The sequence below is a fragment of the Nilaparvata lugens genome, chromosome 11 (assembly GCF_014356525.2).
Source record: "Nilaparvata lugens isolate BPH chromosome 11, ASM1435652v1, whole genome shotgun sequence".
In the NCBI taxonomy this organism is placed as follows: domain Eukaryota; kingdom Metazoa; phylum Arthropoda; class Insecta; order Hemiptera; family Delphacidae; genus Nilaparvata; species Nilaparvata lugens.
Genome location: NC_052514.1, coordinates 27,582,975 through 27,603,079, shown reverse-complemented (window position 1 = coordinate 27,603,079; position 20,105 = coordinate 27,582,975). Strand labels below are relative to the sequence as shown.

Below are 20,105 nucleotides of genomic sequence, written 5' to 3'. Positions count from 1 at the left end.
TTTGTGTAGTTGAGAAGTTGATATTGTGGTAATTATTCACATTAAATTAAAAAGACTAAGAAATTGTCAAAAAACCACAGATTTATTGATACTTAGAAATACCGGTTTCGGTAATCACACCATTGTCAATCTCTGATAAACTCTGATAAAGACAGAAACCGGTCTTTCTAAGTATAAAGAAATCTGTGGTTTTTTAACAATTTCTTAGTCTTTTTCATTTAGAAGGTATGTATTTGATATAAAGGTACCTCCTTGATAAGTCCGGTGTCCCTGGAAACAGTGTCTCTAGCACTTTCAATGGAGAAAATAATAGATGACAATCATGGCTAAATCTTCACAATATACTGTACTTACTGTACTGGCCCTTCTCATTAGATTGAAAGTTGTATTCATGAGCGAGGACTACTCTTCGCAGAACTACTAGTTAATTATGTTTAAAATTTAATTTGTGCAACCGGGCCTAAAGCCCTATTTCAAATGGTTTACAATAAATTGGTATAAAGCTGGCTCCAACACATAGATGATCGGAAAAAATCCACTATAAGGATCCGGCCTCCATTCCAATCCAGAAATAGGCCATCAATACGAAATTTTATAATCGAATTTCCGGCCTTGACGAAAATCCCAAAAGATTTCAATTTCTCAGTCGATCGGTAAGAAATTAATAGCTTGACACATTTTTGTAAGCCTTTCATTTCAATAAATAACGATTCAAATTCAATTGCTTTAAATTAAGAATTGTGAATTTGTAAATACCAATTATTGTGGAATACCTATATTATTAACAATAAAGTGGAATAACTAAAGTATAAAGTGGAATAAATAAAGTTCAACGATTTATAGTTTGTGGTACATCCAAGATATCAAATCTATCTAAATGCTATTATAAAAATGAATGAATTTATACTTTAGTTGAAATGCTAGCTTGTTCAGACACGAGAAAAATGTTGAAATATTGCAGTGGCGTAATGACAGTCATCCTTATTCTAGTGACTCAACCATCTTTTTAATGAACATTGTAAAAGCTGAATTGTTTCAAATTCATAATTATTGGCATTTGTTGAAATGTACCTGTATTATTGACAGCCAAATCACCAAAATGGACATCTTATCATGAGTGACGCAATCAAACACAAGTTTAGTGAGGAAATGAAGTTGTTTGAGCTCCTTGGGGGAGGCAGCCTTCGTCGAGTTCTCACACTCCAAGAAAAGTCGGACGAAATTCAGTGTGCTGGGCTTCGAAGAGAACGAAAATATTGATTCTGCCTGAAATCGAATACAGGATTCACAAATGAAAACGTTAATCAACTGAAGACATAAAGTTACAAATAATACATTGTTTGCTATTTAAATATAGTGTTAGGCTGGCCACTAACGGTTGAACATGCATGCTGCACAGTCGTCTTACATTGTTGTCATAACAGCTGTGATCACAGCAACATTTTTTGAGGTTAGGCTTTTGTGTCTTCAATTTTTGTTGTTTATTTTTCTCTTCGCCGATGTTAAAATATTTTTCTATCATTACAATTAAATTGTTACAAATTTTGTAATATTCCAGTGGTTTATTTATTGTTATTGGTTGGTTATTTTATGTTAGAAGCCTCTAGCTAATAATGAACATAGTGAGGTCCACGTTATAATGGCAGTGGAGAAAGATAGGAGAACAACGTTGCCGATCTTCGGTCTTGTCAATGCCTTTTATAGACGGTAGCTGATACATGTTTATTAATGTAATATTAACTGCTTATTCTGTTTATAATAATCAATATTATATTTTATTTTAGCAATAAATTATATTTTTCAATAATTTCATAATGAATTTTCATAATTAAGATTAAATATTTTGTTAATTAATTATTAATTCTACATTGTTAAAAGACGATCTGGCAACAGAGCAAAGCGAGAAAGAGCACTATCCGCTTTGTTGAATGATAGACAAGGATAGCAATACCATTGCTAATCAAACACTGCCATTATAACGTGGACCTCACTATATCTATGTGCATATGTGAACGTGGCATAAGTCAACATAACATTCTACCGTTAGTAGCCAGCCTTAATGAATGAATATCGGGGTTCCATCTCTTTGGTTTTTTGTAACATTAAACTTACAGTTATAAAAGATACGAGTATGTCAAGTGATAGAGCAACTCTAAAATTTTTATTTGTATACACCAATGCGAATGTGTGTTTAATACAGGAATTTCTCGTATACTAAGAGTTAATTAAACAATTCAACATAAGATTTTGTAAGTAGTGTTGAAAATCGACTGACCGGAACACTCCAAGAAACGACTTTGTCTGAGGTGAGCGTGTGAGCCAGCAAACTCCTGAAGCCATGAGGATCCTCACAGTAGGACAGGCAGCCGGCTCTCTGCTTCACCGGTAGACTCTTCGAGTCAGCAAGAATCTTCTCCAGCTGATTCCAGTTCTCCTCTCTCCTGAACACTATGCTCCAGTACCTGTCGTCTTCTACCCGCACCTGAAATTCAACAAATTGTAGAGTAAATTATCCTCCATACTTATTCCCAATTATTTCTATTCAAAAGTATTAAGAATTAAAATTCACATAAATGCTCAATCGTCAATACATTTCGTGCCATAATTATTTCTATTTAGAAGTATTTCAAAAATTCAAATTCAAATAAATGTACAAATGACAATACATTATATAACTGTTTTGAAAATTAATAATTACTTTGATAAAATGAATAGATGAATAAATGAAGTGAAGACCATTATGACTGAGTATTTAATCATTTCATCCATTGATGACTTTGATCAAAGATTCTTGTACTCAGAACATAGGCAGCTTATTGGAAAAGTACTTACAACACAGACACGAGAGTTTTCAATGTATGCCACAGAGTTCCCAAGAAAGTACTACTCCTGGTCTATTGAAAAATGAACTAGGTCTATCCTTATACATTTATTATCACAATATAAAACTCATTTGGTTTTATTATGAGATATCACTCAAATTCGAATGACATCTCACTTACAATGTCATTCAATTAATGTTTCTAATTAATTATACTGTTGTATCAGATCCCAGAAACATCTAAAGCTGTGCTCTGCTATGCGATGTTATGGGAAATTGTACAATAAATAAATGAATGAACGAAAAACAATAGATAGCCTATATTAGATCAACCACAGATTTTTTACAAAAATGAATTTGCCAACTAAATTGTCAAATTCTTATACTTTGATGCATTAATTGATGAAAACAAATTAAAAAAAAAAAAATTTTATAACCAACAGGCATCTTTTATTTACCTCTTTGAGCAGATTCAATTCAGGTAGGAGACAAGGCGCTTTGAGCCGAGCAGTCTGATTGGCGTAATAGGCAGAGTTCAAATAGACGACCGTTAGATGCGCATAGCACAGGTTGCCAGAGTCCACATCACGGGGTAGGAGCAGCCTGGGTGTAGCTGCTAGCACGTAAAGATGCCTGAATGCTTGTAGGTGATACCTGCAATTCATAACAGAAAGTTTATTTAAAATCGAATTATTCATTCAAAACGAGGAATAAATTCACAGTGATGTGTATTATACTATAATGTGTGATAATATAGATGTGTGTATAATACTGAAAAATATTGTACTATAGATGTCTCAATTCGTATTGAAAATGTAGAAATTTAAAAAATCAAACTCCTGGAAGATAAGAGGACACAGACTGCGTCCTTGAAATTATTAAGGGGAGGAGCTTGAAAAACAATTATTGAATTGTCAAAAAGGTCATATGTGTTTAAAATAGCGATGATGACCTTTTTTGCAAGAGTACATCAGAGTAATAAAATTAATATTTTTAGATTTATAGAGGAGGGGGTGCTTGGAGGGAGTGGGCACCACTGGATAAGTGTTCTAAAATAACTTTAAACCAACTAACTGGTAAATGAAACATAATCAACGGTTATTTTTGTAGCCTAACAATGATAGATTTAATAATAATGATAGATTGCAAGTTAAAAAAGTAGATGAACAATAAATTCTTCCACATAAAACAATCAACAATATTGCACACAAATTACGCTAGCTGGTGGATGATGGGCAAAATGAGAAATCAATATATTGGAACTTGGAGGATAAACTTCAGAGCCGGCAATACTTCACTTGGAGGAAATTATGACAGACGTTTATAAATCAATAAATGAATGAATTAATGAATATTTATAGATATACTAGTCCTAACGAAGAAATTGAGACATCTTCCATGGGTGTTACCCAAAAATGACCATGGAGTGCATTTTTTAGTACATTTTACATTACATATTGCATAAATATTTTAGTACTGACTAATTCCTATCCCGTAGATGTATAAGCAAATTCTTTTCTTTATAATATAATAGATTAATTATTTAATTTGATAGTATTATTAGTTGATTAATAATAGATTAATAATTCATCTATTATTCATAATAAATTAATTATTTAATTTAATAGTATCATTATTTCATGAAGATTTTGCTTAAAACTCAATTTTTTCAAGTGAATTGAATAATAGCAAGGAGTCAAGCTAAGAGAGTTGACTTTTTTAGGAGAAGCTGGTTTGGAGGAGACTAACCTTTATTAGGAGGAGAAAGTGTTACCAAGGAACTGCAAAACTCTTTAAAAATTATGATAGGAGCTTGAAATTAAGTTGATAAATGAATAGTTATTGTTTTCTCATTTGAACCTGGAGACTCTTCATTGAGTCTATTAACTGTCTGTTATTGTTTCTTCTTTGTTATATACAGAGTGAGTCATGTGTATGGGAACCCTTCAATAAATTGGAGACTGTTTTAGTAACTTTCAGGATAAGTTATTGATCAAATACTCTACCTTTTGACATACAACTGAATTTCAACCCCTCATAAGGGGGTGAATTTGGGGTTGTAACTCGAATATTTTAAATGCAAACACCCATTGTGTGGTAGATCGTTTTAAATGCCTTTTTAAAACAAGAAAGATGGCATCGATAAAAATGTTCTATGATACTTGCATCCGAAATGTCGGCTGATTGAACTTTATTAATTATTTCTTTAATAATTTCTTTGATATAGTGCCAAATTAACCTTTCAGAAGTGCCTAGTATCTTTAAATTGTTAGTTATAGGTATCTGATGAGATGTTTTTTATTTTGTTGTATTGCTGATGTAAACAATGAACTTGAGACTTGGAATTAAAACTTCAATCACTAAGTAAAAATTATTTCTTTAATAATTAAAAATCCAATCAGCCGCCATTTCGGATGCAAGTATCATAGAACATTTTTATCGATGCCATCTTTCTTGTTTTAACGATCTACCACACAATGGGTGTTTACATTTAAAATATTCGAGTTACAACCCCAAATTCACCCCCTTATGAGGGGTTGAAATTCAGTTGTATGTCAAAAGGTAGAGTATTTGATCAATAACTTATCCTGAAAGTTACAGTATTATATCTACAACAGTCTCCAACTTATTGAAGGGTTCCCATACATATACATTATTATGACTCACTCTGTATGTTTTTCCAAATTATAATTATAATAATATCGAGTGACTTGACTGACTAGGTATGGTCACACAGTTTTCAGATTATACATTGTATGTCTTCAATGAAGAGATTGATTGATTGATGTCAATCACCTGTTATCATTGCTGTGCGTGGGAAACTTGGGGAAGAAGGCACACAACATGGCGGCGACTGACTCGGCCGATGTGGACAACGTATAGCGGCCGCTGCCCAGGAAGAGCAGACCCAGCGCCATGTGTGTGGCCAGGTGCGAGCCATATGTCACCACACTCGTCGATCCTTGGCGCACGCGCGAACGCAGGTAGCGGCACAGTCTGATCACTTCCAGTTCGCCTGTGCCTGCCATCACCTGCCATTCAACACAACAATATTATTCAATTATATTCTATTAAAAACAACAATATTATTCTATTCTATAATATTATACAACAATATAATAATATTATTATTTTATTACTAGAATAATTAATAGTATCCTTTTTATTTTCTTTATAGCCCTACTGAAACAAAGGGAGCAATGTTATTATAGAGTTTGAATCCAGTTTTAAAATAACAAAAATACATTCAACTCTTATATCTATATCCGGAAATATGAAGTTTATTTTTAGAATCATAGGTTCATAGACCCATTACACAGTCATATATATAGCCACAATGACTTCGTAATAATTTATTAATTTTGAAACTTGAGAATGGAACCATTACTATACTAGAAACTCTACACTTTTACTCTTAAAAACTATAAAGAAGGGTACATAATGACTTTGTAATCATTTATTAATTTCGACATTTGAAAATGAAATCATTTCCAAGACTAGCCGTGCTTTAAAACAGAAATATTACTAATTCATGCAACCGAAAAACGATTAAGTATCCATATTGAAATAAATTACAAAAATATGGCCATAGATATTTGACCGACTTTTATCAAACATTCATTCCCTATCAGAACCGTGTTAAGATTATCAAATATTATATGAATATAGACGACCGAAGATATTTGATCACCGATTTGATAAGAAATGTAATCATAGATTTCGATTTGAATTGGTTGCATGATTATTACTTTCGAGATCAATCCAGTAGTTTACATATTATAGAAGTGAGTATTTATTGATGAAAAAAACAGATTGGCATCCATTTCACTATGTGAAATATATATCATAGATCTAGTGGAAAATAAACACTATTGCTTATGATATTATTCGTTAAAATATTCTCTGTTGATAATATTCAGTGAAAAATCATACGTACAGAAATAATTAAGATATTCAATCGTCTACAATAATTTAAGGAAGTGTTCAGAGAATTATAGTGGTCAAATCAGAGCTGAATCACTTTGGTGCGAACTGTTCTCCATGGAGAAAACTCTGGTATCTAATCTTTCATATGAAACTATTGAACATGATATATTAATATCCACAGGGATAATGGGATTTAAAGATGGTGTCAAGCAACATCCACATCTTTTCATTTTTTAAATAAGCAGAAAAGTTTCCTGTTGGGCTGGCCACTAACTTGACATTTCACAAGTCTGATGCGACTGTCAGAAGAAAAGTGACACTACTTGATTCTAAAGCTTTTGAACAGTCCATCTAACCTAATAAATCACACAAACGCTACGGTGTTTTTATCAATCGACACGATTTGAACAGAAAACTAAGCTTCCATTTACTAATAATATAATTACCATAGCAAGAGACAGCAGTACGACATTGAGACATGTTTCGATGGTGGATTTGCCGGCCAGCTCAGCTATGGACCTGGTGAACATGGTGGTGAACACTTTGCAGATGCTCAGCAGAGTGCTGAACGCCTCGTTGTTCGCTGAGCCGGCAAACTTCAGTCCCATCGCCATGCATGCGCCCGCTATTATGTTGCAATACGTTTGGCTGAAAAACCCACCAACAATTTAATTAGTCAAGCAGGTAACAAAAGTGTTTTACGTTTTTAAATTAAAGTTTTAGGAAGATGTTAATTTTTGTTCAATTAAATGCTACTTTCAATTTTGATGATGTTTTTTATACCAACCAAAATCATGTGGGTTTTTAACATCACTATGAATGCAATTTATAAATTATTTTATTTTAATTTATTTATTATGGTAAATAAATTTGAGTTTAATTACAGTTCAAAGAATTGCTTCACAATTATGATATTTCATAAACAATAATATTAAAATAGTAATAATTATCAAATGAAAATATAAAATAAAAAACGGCTTTTTTTAGAAAAGGCTTCTATGATTGGTTCTCAAAGCATGTAATCACGGTTAAAATTCAACAGGCTCTTGTGGATATGTCCTCTAACCCGACGATACGAAGGTTTCAATTTTGATTGAAATTTATTATATAAATAAAAGTTTTCATTTTCCATGCTTCAAATAGGTTCAAATGTTTGAATAGGAAAATCAAACAGTTCGGACGTTGATCGAACTGGAAGATTATTTCAATCAAAGAATGGATAAAATATACTTTCTTTCTATCTTGCTTAATATGTATAGTAATGGAATTGTTTTTATATGGTGCATTGTATAATTAATACTATTTTTATTTAGGACTACATAGTGGAATACCTTCACTTGTTTAAAACCATTGATAATATTTATTTGCCAATTCGCCAAAAATTGATAACTAAATATAAAAAACCAAAATAAATTTAATATAAATTGAAAACCATTGATAATATAGTTATTTTGATTTGAATTGACTGATTAGCTACAACTAAGATGAAATACTAATCACTAAAACTAAGATGAAACAAGTGTCAAAATCGAAAACATAAACAGACAATAGTTTAGGCTATTATTTAACAATAGTTTCAATGAAATGACCATTATAGTTGATTATCCATAAAAAATACATGATTTGGAACAATAATAAAGTAAATTCAAGGCTAATTAAATATGTATTCAATAAATTCAACAGTTAAAAAATATTATATAGCTTAATAGATAGAGAGATAGATATAGATTAATAGAATATTATTTATTTATTTATTCCATTGTCATTACAGATCATAATTATAATAAATATAATATGATTGGGAGAAGACAACAGGCATAGCCCAAAACTGTCTTCTCCCAAATTTTTACAAATAAAAGTTTCAAAAAAGAGTAAGGTTAAGATTTCACTTTCACTTCAAAAAGTCCAATTTCCACTTCAAAACTAAAGACTAAACTAAAAATTTTGAATTTTGATATTTAAAAACTGATTAAAAACAAAAATATTTCACTCAAATCTCTACAGATAGGAAATTTTTGAATAATTTTGCAAAATTTTGAGCCAGAAAAGAAACACAACACTTCACTATGTTAACATTAAGATGTTTTTTGAGATAAATAGATAGAGATAGATCATGCTAATATTTTAGAAAAAGTTCGAAAGGATATCAATTGCTAAAGGACAATATTGCACGAATAGGAAAACGTTTTGGGCTCAAGCCTATTGTATCTTTCCAAAGTTATACTGATTAAAGAATAATAATAACAAAAAATACGATTAATACAGAAGAAAAACTAAAACTAATATAAAAATAAATAAATATATAAATGAATGAATAATAGATTGAGTGTACTGACTTCATAGTTTCATAGTCAATATTGTCTTCGACGGGCTTGACAAGGCAGTAGGGCCTGATGACTTCGGGGACATGACTTTGCACCCACTCCTCGGTCGGCAAAATCTCATCCCACAGGATCAGACCCCTGGCCAATATCCTCAGCAAAAGCAGATCGGGACACACAAAGTCCAGCAGGAACTGCGTTTCAGGAGCCTTCATCCAATTGGCCACAGCCCTAGCAGGGAAAAACCAAGAAATAAGGAATAAAAAAGAACACACCATATTAAACTACAGTGAGATTCACTCGAAACTGTGTGACAATTGGATGAATGTGCATTATTTATGTTATTCATAAGAGATTTCGAAAGTTTGAAGTGGATCTCACAACACAATTTGTTAGTAAGTGATTGATTTTTTTTAAAGAAATGATACTTTATTGGAATTGTTTCATACGAATAATAATTCAACACAAAACGTTTGATCAAACACAAAATGTAATATTCATAATAAAACACACTTTTAGTCCAGTCAACGAAGGATGATAGAGGGAAAAGCGGAGTCAAAAATTGTCTTTCGAACTTTTCCCTCTACATCCTTTTTCAAGAATTCATTTCCTGGACTATTTATACACATTTTCGGACTCTAATGGCTTTATCAGATGAAGCGCTATTATCATTAAACTTTGATAAACTTTTGACAAAAGATTCGTGGTAATAATCTCACTGAGTATATAGTTATGTGTTTATTTCATCGTCTCATCCCATTATCATCGCTCAAATAAAGAGATAAACAACAAGCATTAACAACAGAGAGATTAACAATATACATTCACATTAGGAGATTAACTACATAAATAGAGAGGAACAACATTACAAACTCCAATACAATAAAACAAACCCAATAAAATACAATACCTAATGAAACTAGGTAACCTTGATACCATACAATACAAGATACTAAACTGGATAAAATATTAAACAACACACATATTATATGAAGTTGTATTGTTTAAACTTTAAAAAGTTGAGTTGAGCTGTAGGAAAAAAATATTGTAATGTTGTGCTGTGTCGCGTTGTATTGAGTGAGTTGTGTATTGTATTGAATCGCGTTTATTGTGTTAAGTGTTATACTGAATCAAGTATGTTTTTACTTTCATTGCCCTATTACCATAGGTAAGGAAAGTATTGCTTTCCAAAAAAAAATTAAGGTACCCTAATTTCAAGTTTTCTATACGTTTCAAGGTCCCCTGAGTCCAAAAACATGATTTTTGGGTGTTGGTCTGTGTGTGTGTGTGTGTATGTGTGTATGTCTGTGAACACGATAACTCCATTCCTAATCAACCGATTGACTTGAAATTTTAAACTTAAGGTCCTTATACCATGAGGATCTGACAATAAGAAATTCAATAAAATTGAATTCAAAATGGCGGATAATTACTAAAAAACCATGTTTTTCACGGTTTTCTCGAAAACGGCTCTAACGATTTTCTTCAAATTTATATCATGGATAGCTATTTATAAGCCCTATCAACTGACATGAGTCTCATTTCTGGGAAAATTTCAGGAGCTCCGTAATATTCTTGAGAAAAATGGCGGATAATTACTAAAAAACCATGTTTTTCACAATTTTCTCGAAAATAACTCGACTAATTTTTTTTTCAAATTCATACCCTGTATAGTTATTTATCAGCTCTATCAACTGGCATGAGTCTGAGTTCTGGGAAGCTAATGGGGGGTCCACCCCATCCTTGATAAATGGACTTAGTAACCTCCTTCTCGTGCATGAGGTAGGTAGGTAGCGCAGTTCATAAAAAGAACACATAGTCGAGATATTTCATGTGTAGAACAGCTGTTTTGACGACTTTTAAAAAAATGAGGACTAAAAAAATCATCGAGTTTCACAATTTACACAAAGGAAAAAGTACTCTGAAAACAATTATATACACACAAATACAGAAGTCTGATCGTAGTTTCAAATATGAGCAAGGAAAGTTGTGTGAGTGTACCACACCAGATTTTTTATTTAAGAGGTGGAAAAACCTTCAAAAGGCACATAGTGGTAACGGAAGCACCTGAGTAATGTGAGATGCTCACTCCAATAGAAAACCAGCCTCAGTTTTGCACCGGACACCTCAGATCAAGAATGTTGACTTGTATTATCATCAAATAATAAAATTACGAAATTGAATTGATAAAAATCAAGTTGACTGACTGGTTTCCTGAGTTGAAGTACATCATGCCAAGTGCGAGGGTCGCTCCTGGAGCAGTCACATCGATATTCACTTCGTCTCCTTCTTTTATCTGATAGCTTGGCGATTTGTACTTTTCCTTCTGCGAACCTAAAACAATAACGATTCGTTCGGTAGTTGCAAAGCTTTATATACAAAAAACATTCAAATTCTCCAGTATTAGATTTCAATTGAGATAGATCACAATCATAACATTTTGACTGATTTGAGCCAATTTATTAGACCAGGGGTTCCCAACAAAATTTTTCCAAGGACCCCCTCATCCATTTATTATATTTATGCGGCACCCCCCCCCCGCACACTCTTAATAATTAATAGTAATCCTATTATATTAAGCGAGCAATTTCTGTATATCTGCTTATATTTTTATATCTGGTTATTGGTTATTTATGTTCAACGGATCTTGAAAACGGCTCTAACGAGTTTCACAAAATTTGGAACATAGTAGGTTTATGATATAAAAATTCGATTGCATTAGGTCTCATCCCTGGGAAAACTCGCTGAAGGACATGAAAAGGATAATTCATCCTTGGAAAAACAGATTTCGTTGTCTGTCGATAACAGAAGATGCGTGTGCCTGTGTGGGAGATCAGCTGTGTAATCAATTAGCTTACCGTATCTCGCGAGAAATCTAGAAATTTTAATTGACTCGATCAAAATAATCTGATTTGTTGACATGAGATGGTATATCATAATATTCAAAGTTAATAATTATTTTACAGTTCTAAGTGATTAGTGAGTGTTATTTTGTTATTCAATTTGGTTTGTAAATAATCTAAATTAGAACTTTTTTGTTTTTAAATGTTTGTACTGAAAATTGAACCTGAATTCAAGTGTATGGAACATAACCTACTTTCTGGACTATTTATAGGATAGTGTATAAATCAAAATTCGGGGAAGAAACAATTTTTGGCTGTGCCTGTTAGTCCTTCCCCAAACATTTCAAAGAATTGTGTTCTGTTTATCAATAGTTTTTAAATAAATAACGAGCGAAGCTCGGTACCCCGATATTAAGTATAATCTGATGATATAACAGAGTGAAAAAGTATATTATATGCCTTGTATCTATCATCTTTTAAATAGGTTGTCAGAATATTTAAACTTCATAGTGCAATCAGGAAGAGCCAGTTTAATATTATTTTCGATTGCTTCAGACTCTGTTGAAAATTAATAGAAGTTCATAACTCAATTCGATAACGAGAAGAAGTTGACATTTCAAGAAAAATGTAGGTAGTTTTTTAATTATTGATTATCATTATTTAAATCACGAAAATGAAGACTAGGTCCACTGTTCCTAATAATTATCATTATTTGTTCAATGTGATGAGTTAAATTTTTTCTTCAAGTTCATGATTCCTGAGATATCAGGCTCCATACTTAACACATTCACTCTAAAATCTGACCGCATGTCGAGTCGATTTCTAAACTTGTTTTTCATAAAACACATTGAAGAAAATACTTGTTCACAACGGTAAGTCGTTGCAAAGGGAAGGATTAACCTCAATGCCTTTTCTCCAAGCTTTCTATAGTTCTTTCATGCTGTTGCCCAAAAGTCTACCAAATTTGAGTTACTATCAAATTGGTTTTTCATTTCACTAAAGCTGGATAAATCCACAAGTTGATCTTGTTCGTTTTCCGTGAGCCCGCGAATCCCACCTATATCTTGACAGCAGAAGGGATATTTAACCCAATTATCATCTGGGTTAGTTTCAGGAGAATATTCCCTAAAACTGATTGCTAAGCTGCGTAAATGTTCTGCTATTTTGCTTCTTATTTGATCAGGTAAATTTTCCTCAGAAGTCTCCACGAATTGCTTCAAAGTAGAGTAATTCGTGAATGATTTGTTTTCATCCACGTTGCCAACATTCGGAACTTTTTCACCATAGCACTAATCTTATCTTCCACTTTAAAAATTTCAACATTTTCCTCTGCAAACTGTGATTCAGCCCATTCAAAGACATCAGCTAGATAAGCCAGAAAAAGACTGTGAGTGAATCTGAGTAATTAGTATCGATTAGAAAAACACGAACCTCATCTCTATTCAATCTAAATTATACCGTACTTTCCCTAAATTCTTAGTTTATATGTCGCGGACCCCCACAGCATGTCCCGCGGACCCCTGGGGGAACGCGGACTACCAGTTGGGAACCGCTGTATTAGACTAATCTTATAGAATCCCAAATCATAGCATGAATAAATAGTGATATTTTCGAGCTTAAAATGTATGTGCTTTTATTCTATATATTTTGTGAATTTGAAGTTTATTTCATGTTTTTACAAAAGTTTTATTATCAATCTATTAGATTTGAAATAGTTTGTTTTATTCTGATTTGTAGTTTCAGATTGATGATTTGGTGTAGAAATTGAAATGGACATAACCTACATAATATTTGGACGATTTGTGGTAATATTAGGAAATAGAAGAAGTTTTGGACAATAGCTCGTTTTTTCTTTTCCAACTATGGTATTGTTTGCTCTATCCAATAAATAAATAATATTATATACTCATCATTTAAAAATACAGTCCTAAGATTTAATTTACAATTTAAAAATATTAACTCACCTTATTGCCATCAGAATATGCATGTTAAATTGACTTATTTAATACATATTATACAGTAGAAGACAATGAAATAGCTTTTAAAAAATTATTGTAACGTAATTTTATTTTAACAATATTGCTTTGTTCTTGCAATGACTTCAAATTCAGTAATGCTTGGATAATATTTAGTTCACCTTAACTATATAACCTGTTTTTCTATGCTCGATTGTATTATTTTTATAAATTATTATCATCATACTGTATTTTTTATTTGTACTTGGTTTACTTTTAATTACTTATGCTTTTGTTATACTTATCAATATTCTTATGCATTTTGTAAATTGCATCTACTTTATTTTTCATTTTTTCTTAGTAACTTGCTTAATACGATTGTAAATTGTAGAGAAGACTGTTTTGGACTTAATGCCTGTAGTCTTCCTTGTTTTGTATTAAATAAAATATATAATAATTAAAATGATTATTCTTGAAAGAAGAGTCTGCTAAAAATGAATATTGGAACAGGAATATGGAAATTAATTCTGCTGAAACGCTATCAATATCAATTTTATATTATTCTTTTATTACTTGAGAACATACATAGATAAAATCAGTATCTCCTCCTACTGCCGCTCCTCCTCCACCCACCCCCTACTCTCCTACTCCTGATCTTCTACCTACTCCTTCTCCTCCACCCCTACTCGTCCTCTTCCTACTCCGCTTTCTCCTCCTCATCCTTCTCTTCTCTTCTTCCTCCTCCCACACCGCCACCACCTACTCTTCCTTCTTCTCCACCTTCTCCAACTTATTTTCCTGCTTGTTATACTTTATTTGTGTTTAGTGGAACAATCAATTAGCTTATAATGTTGACTTTAGAATGAGTTATGAATTCATCCAATTCGTTAATGTGAGCTAATTGAGACATGAGTCTTTCCACGCAAATCCCAATAGGAATAAAATAATGAGTTAGAATATGAGTTGCATGCTCAAAATAATTACCTTACACATTATCTCTGACGTCAATTAATACAAAAATAACCAAGTTAATGATGACCTTCTTTTAAAAAGAACTAAGTTCTGAGTGAAGTGGCCCTGCCCTGATGTTTATTTGTTAGCAGTCTGTTGGAAGTTTGGGTCAAAGTTATAGGAGAGTACAGTGAGTGTTCTAGTTGAAGCCATAGTTGACTACCAGAAACCATATCCTAGTTCTTGTGCAGATACAGATAGACATTCCATTTAGTTAAGTGATCTATCATCAACAGTGTATATTGTTTGTTGTGTTCATCACACTCATGAACATGGCTGCTCCAAAAACTCCACATCAAAGACAGATGAGAAGAAGGAGAAAAGTGAATCCCCATTTCAAGAATTTTCTGGATAATACGTCATTGCATGGAGTTAAATACATTTTTAATTCTGACAAACATTGGATAGAACGATGTTTTTGGTGTATAGTTGTAATTGGTTGCATCATATCATTATTTGGAATATATAAAATGAAAATGAATAAATGGAAAGAAAGTGGCATGACGACTGAAGTGGCATACACTCCCCAACACATCTCTACCCTGCCTTACCCTGCTTTGACCATCTGTGGTCCATTGCGTACCTCAGTCGAAGAAGTTAAATATCTTATGAATAAACAACATGCTGATGGAATATACAAGATTGCAGATATATTAGGTGTGACTAGAAAAGCATTTTATGATATGTTCCATATACATTCGACTGGAAATGATACAGATAGTAATGAAGAGAAATTTGTTATATCTGATTCAAGTCTTGACACTTTTTTCCTTGATATGTCACTATCTGATAGGTTATTCTTCTCATCATTCACCCCTCCAATAGATAATATTCCAACTTTCATGTTCAGGGGACTATGCTTGTCCAACAACATGCTTCCACCTTCAAAGATTTACAAAAAGAACGCAGTACGACATTTTTTACGCAATGATTTAGAACCAAAAGCAAAACATTTTGGACTGAGCATCACGTTCCAATTGAACACTGAAACAATTCATGGATTTCCGTCATTCACAGGAAACTTGTCATCGAGTGATACAGCCAACTCGTTTCCTTCACGACTGATCAAGTTCCCAACTTTAGTGGAACAGCCAGACATAACTTATTTTGCGGGTGCTTATGAAGGGATGCAAGACATCAAGTTAATTGGCAGAGATACACTACGGTTTACAATCCACAATCCTTGGGATGTTCCAAGTCCATTCATGAGATGGCATCGTCTTCAGCCATCAAAGGGCTGTAGCATTCTCATCGAACCAGAACTTATCACAAAATATCCAGTGGATGACAACGAATTTCTGTACAAAGTTCAATCTGCCAAGCAATGCTACAACACAACCGAGAAAACATTAGACTTTTTTCAATATTATACGCGTCAAAATTGTTTAATGGAGTGCTCCACCAAAAGAGCTTTGAAAGAATGTGGATGTGTTCTGTTTTTCATGCCGCACAACGAATCAACATACATTTGCTCAGATGAATTCAGCTCCTGTGCCTTGAATGTTGCCAAAGCCACTCATTATGACACAAGTGACAGAAAATTTGACAATTCTTGTGACTGTTTGCCATCATGTAACTACACTGACTACAAGGTTATAGGGATACAAGGTTATGATTCTCATGAATCATTTGTTGGTAGTGAGGAGTCTGACGATGTGTTTAAAACTCACGAAGTTGAAATTGTATTCAGGAGAAACGTTTTCCATCCAAAAGTTCGTACCTACACATACACCAACAATCAGATGATCGATGCCACCGTTGTCTACTTGGATGTATTTCTAGGTGTGAGTATAATGACTGTAGCCGAAATACTCTATTACATGTTGTTGTATATTATTGATCATTTGAAAAGCAAGATGAAGCTAATGCTTGAAGGACTGTATATGTCATGAAAACTAGAATAAAGAATTCTAATTAACATTTTTCTTTTTCATTTCAACGAATACCATACAAACTTTCAAGAAGAATGTTCAAATTCATATTATTATTGGCTCAAGATATGTTTTTGAACAATTTGAACGAGCTGAGCAGAGTTTCCTTTGGGCCTTTTATACACCATCTCGGTTAAAACTGAGTCAGAAATTTGATCATTCTTGGAATGTAAAAATTATAATAAACTATCTTACCCGGCGAACTTCATACCGCCAAAAAATCAATGTATCTCATGTCACTAGATTTACATCTCAATACGGACTTCCTATGTGCTTCTTAGTCATGCAGCATTTATTACTCCGAAAACATATTCTTCATTGCCTGTTGCCATAACGAAAGTATCCTTTCTATTCCATTGGTAAGCGTTATTTTCAGTATTTATTGGACAAGCGTAGAGAGTTTTTATAGTCGACTATAGCCTCGTTGGCTATTTGTGGGTTTGCTTGTTTATGGAATCGTTCGATTGTTTTTATCAATCAACTTCAAATTTTCAACAGATATTATCAGAGCCATTAAACAGATTTGGTTTGTTAACCAACGAAATTGACTCACTTCTTCGTGCTTGTTGAGGATTAAACAGCTTATTGTCATTGCCCTGCTATATAAAGTGCCGTTTGCACATTGCCAGTTTGAACGGATTCTCAGTTTACACTGGATTATATTTATATTGAGCCTTGTTTGTTATAATGCGGTTCATTTTGAGATAAAAAATATGGATAAAGTTAAAAGCTTTCTCAGTGGAAACGGCCCTGAATACATCAACCAATGACATGTTTTGCAGAAGATCCTATGAAAACTGTGGACGTTATGTGTTCCAAAGAGAGTTCATGATTAGACTGTTTTTACATTGAACTAATGTGACATCAATGCAATAAGGCCGACTGCTACAGCCCACTCTTAACAAAACCGATATTAGACATAAGGTAGTACTGTCTCCATCATTCACTTTCATATTTTATTAAAATATTAATAACTTTTGTAAAAATTCCGACTGTAAGCTCTTTTGTTAGAATATTTACATTTCATGGTTTAAGTTAATTTATTTTTAATTGATTGCATCAAATAAATTATACAAATGGACTTTGATGGCAGCTCCCAAAATAGAATTTTTCTCGGGAGTGTCTTCTCAATAGAATAATTATTTCTAGTAGTAATGTTGTGTTTGTAATGAATGCTTATTGAGAAATAAAATTATTCTTATTATTATTATTAAGGGGTGTCATTTATATGTGCGCTATCTTAAATGTACGAGTATTACGGCTGGACCCGTAGAGATTGGACTCGATTATTCATGTAGAGAGCTCATGTAGTTTTGTAGATAAACATAAGTGTGTGATCACATTGGATGCGTATTGGTTATGCATGTCCAAGCGTGCAGATGAGAAACAAAACATGGAAAAAGATATAGAAACACTGACACTGAACGCCTGCACTGGCTGGTTGCGTTCAGTGTGAGCAGCTACATACAAGTAACAACGTGCTTCAATGACAATTTTCAAATTTTGTTTTTAGGCTAATACATGATCTGACGTATACTTGCACATATACGCATTCAACGTTATCAAAAACTAATTTTTGTAACAGCAGAGATGCCTCAACTCTCAAAGCCAAATAGAAAAATGTTTAGAAGGAGTTTAGGTTAATTGCACTGTTGACAAGTTGCAACTTTTTTAGTCTGCTTTTGACTATACCTGCTCTGATGCCTTTTTGGTCTGTTTTAGACTATACCTGCTCTGATGAATTATTTATTTAAAATTTGAATTTGAATTTGTTTTACCTGAGATGGGCCGCTTATTGCCGCCGACCATGTAGTGATGCAGCGTGTCGGCGATGCCGAGGTCGGCCAGACCAGTAGCAGTGGATCCAGTTCCCAGAACAACCAGGCCAAGTGCCAAACCCGCCGACAGCGAGTACGACTCTCGGTCCACGCTGTTCTCCATCTCGGGACCTGGAGGCCTGCCTACACAAAACACACACAAATATTATTCACACATTAATATTCTATGATGAGATTCACAAAGCTTGCCGACTGCGAACAATACTGTAGCATAGAGAAAAGATAGAATAAGAAGATATACCATGGTATAGGCTGTTTATGTTGCAAACTTGATTTGGACTTGTTGATAATCTTTTGAGTCTTGTATATGGTATATCTATTTTTGTCTTATTTCTAGTATTATGACAGTGAATGTCAACTCTGCGGCTATAAGAACCTAAATTATTCTTTATCTGGAGGAGAAGTTTGAAAGCTACCAAACTGTGCACTGTCATAATTTTCTCCTTTATAAACAATGGCTTACAATGCTCCAGATAAGTAGCGTTACATATAATTCTTATAGCTTTTTTCTGGAGCAAGAATACTTTTTGAACCTCTGGGGCGCAGCCCCATAAGACTAAACCATACGTGTAAACGCTTTGAAAAAAGGCAAAATAGCACATTCTCAGGTAATTTAAAGGAACACAGTCCTTAAGACTGCGAAGGAGATATAAAACCCTACTTAATTTTGAGCAAACACTTTCAATATGGGGTATCCATGTAAGTTTCTGATCTAATGTTATGCCCAGAAGCTTTGCACTATCTACTCCCTCACTAATCTTTCTGAGTCCTAGCACCAATGTTTGAGTCTTGGCTGTATTTAGAAACAGGCGGTTTGCTCTAAACCAGTCTGAAGCCTCACCCTTACAGCTAGACATTTTTTGATGGAGGACACCCAGATCCACATCGTTTGTGACCAAAGATGAATCATCAGCATAGCAAACTATTTTAGATGAAATATTCAATCCTATATCATTCATCATCACTAGAAACAATAACGGTCCCAGTATGGACCCTTGAGGTACTCCGTGTGGTACATTAAGTGGCTCAGAAATATTTGAGTTAATACACACTGACTGAGTACGACCCTCCAAATAGGATCCTAAAAGTTTAAGAGTATTGTCATGAGTTACATCTGGTAACACCTAATATTATTGCTGACGCTGTATTCCATTGTAATGCTCGATCATAGTACTTTTAGTCAGTCTACTGCCAAACTTCACCGAGAGCACTTCTCTCTTTTTCGATGTATATTTCATAATTATGTGTTTGAAAATAAAGTTTTCTTTTTAAAAAGGTGTTTGGTTACCCCAGAACTATAACTGGCGCCCGAACTGGGACCTTCCTTACGTTTTTTCGAGGTTGTTCATTTAACAACAAGTTTTTTTCGATTCGCGATCTTTAATTTCGACTTCGTGAAAAATCCGGAAAACCAGTGAGTGAGGTGAACCCTTCAAGACAAGTTCTCTGCGTACCACA

General features: G+C 33.3%; 1 protein-coding gene across 1 annotated transcript in view; it reads right to left on the bottom strand.

Moving 5' to 3' along the window:
- LOC111048298 (anaphase-promoting complex subunit 1) overlaps positions 1-20,105 on the bottom strand; it is an 85,868-nt gene that overhangs the window by 2,748 nt on the left and 63,015 nt on the right. Inside the window, exons 29-35 of the mRNA XM_039437270.1 lie at positions 11,277-11,403; positions 9,085-9,300; positions 7,195-7,396; positions 5,618-5,853; positions 3,280-3,475; positions 2,276-2,482; positions 1,072-1,266 (exon numbers count right to left, since the gene is read on the bottom strand). Of these exons, the coding sequence (XP_039293204.1) occupies positions 1,072-1,266; positions 2,276-2,482; positions 3,280-3,475; positions 5,618-5,853; positions 7,195-7,396; positions 9,085-9,300; positions 11,277-11,403 (1,379 nt within the window). The remainder of the gene's footprint in view (positions 1-1,071; positions 1,267-2,275; positions 2,483-3,279; positions 3,476-5,617; positions 5,854-7,194; positions 7,397-9,084; positions 9,301-11,276; positions 11,404-20,105) is intronic.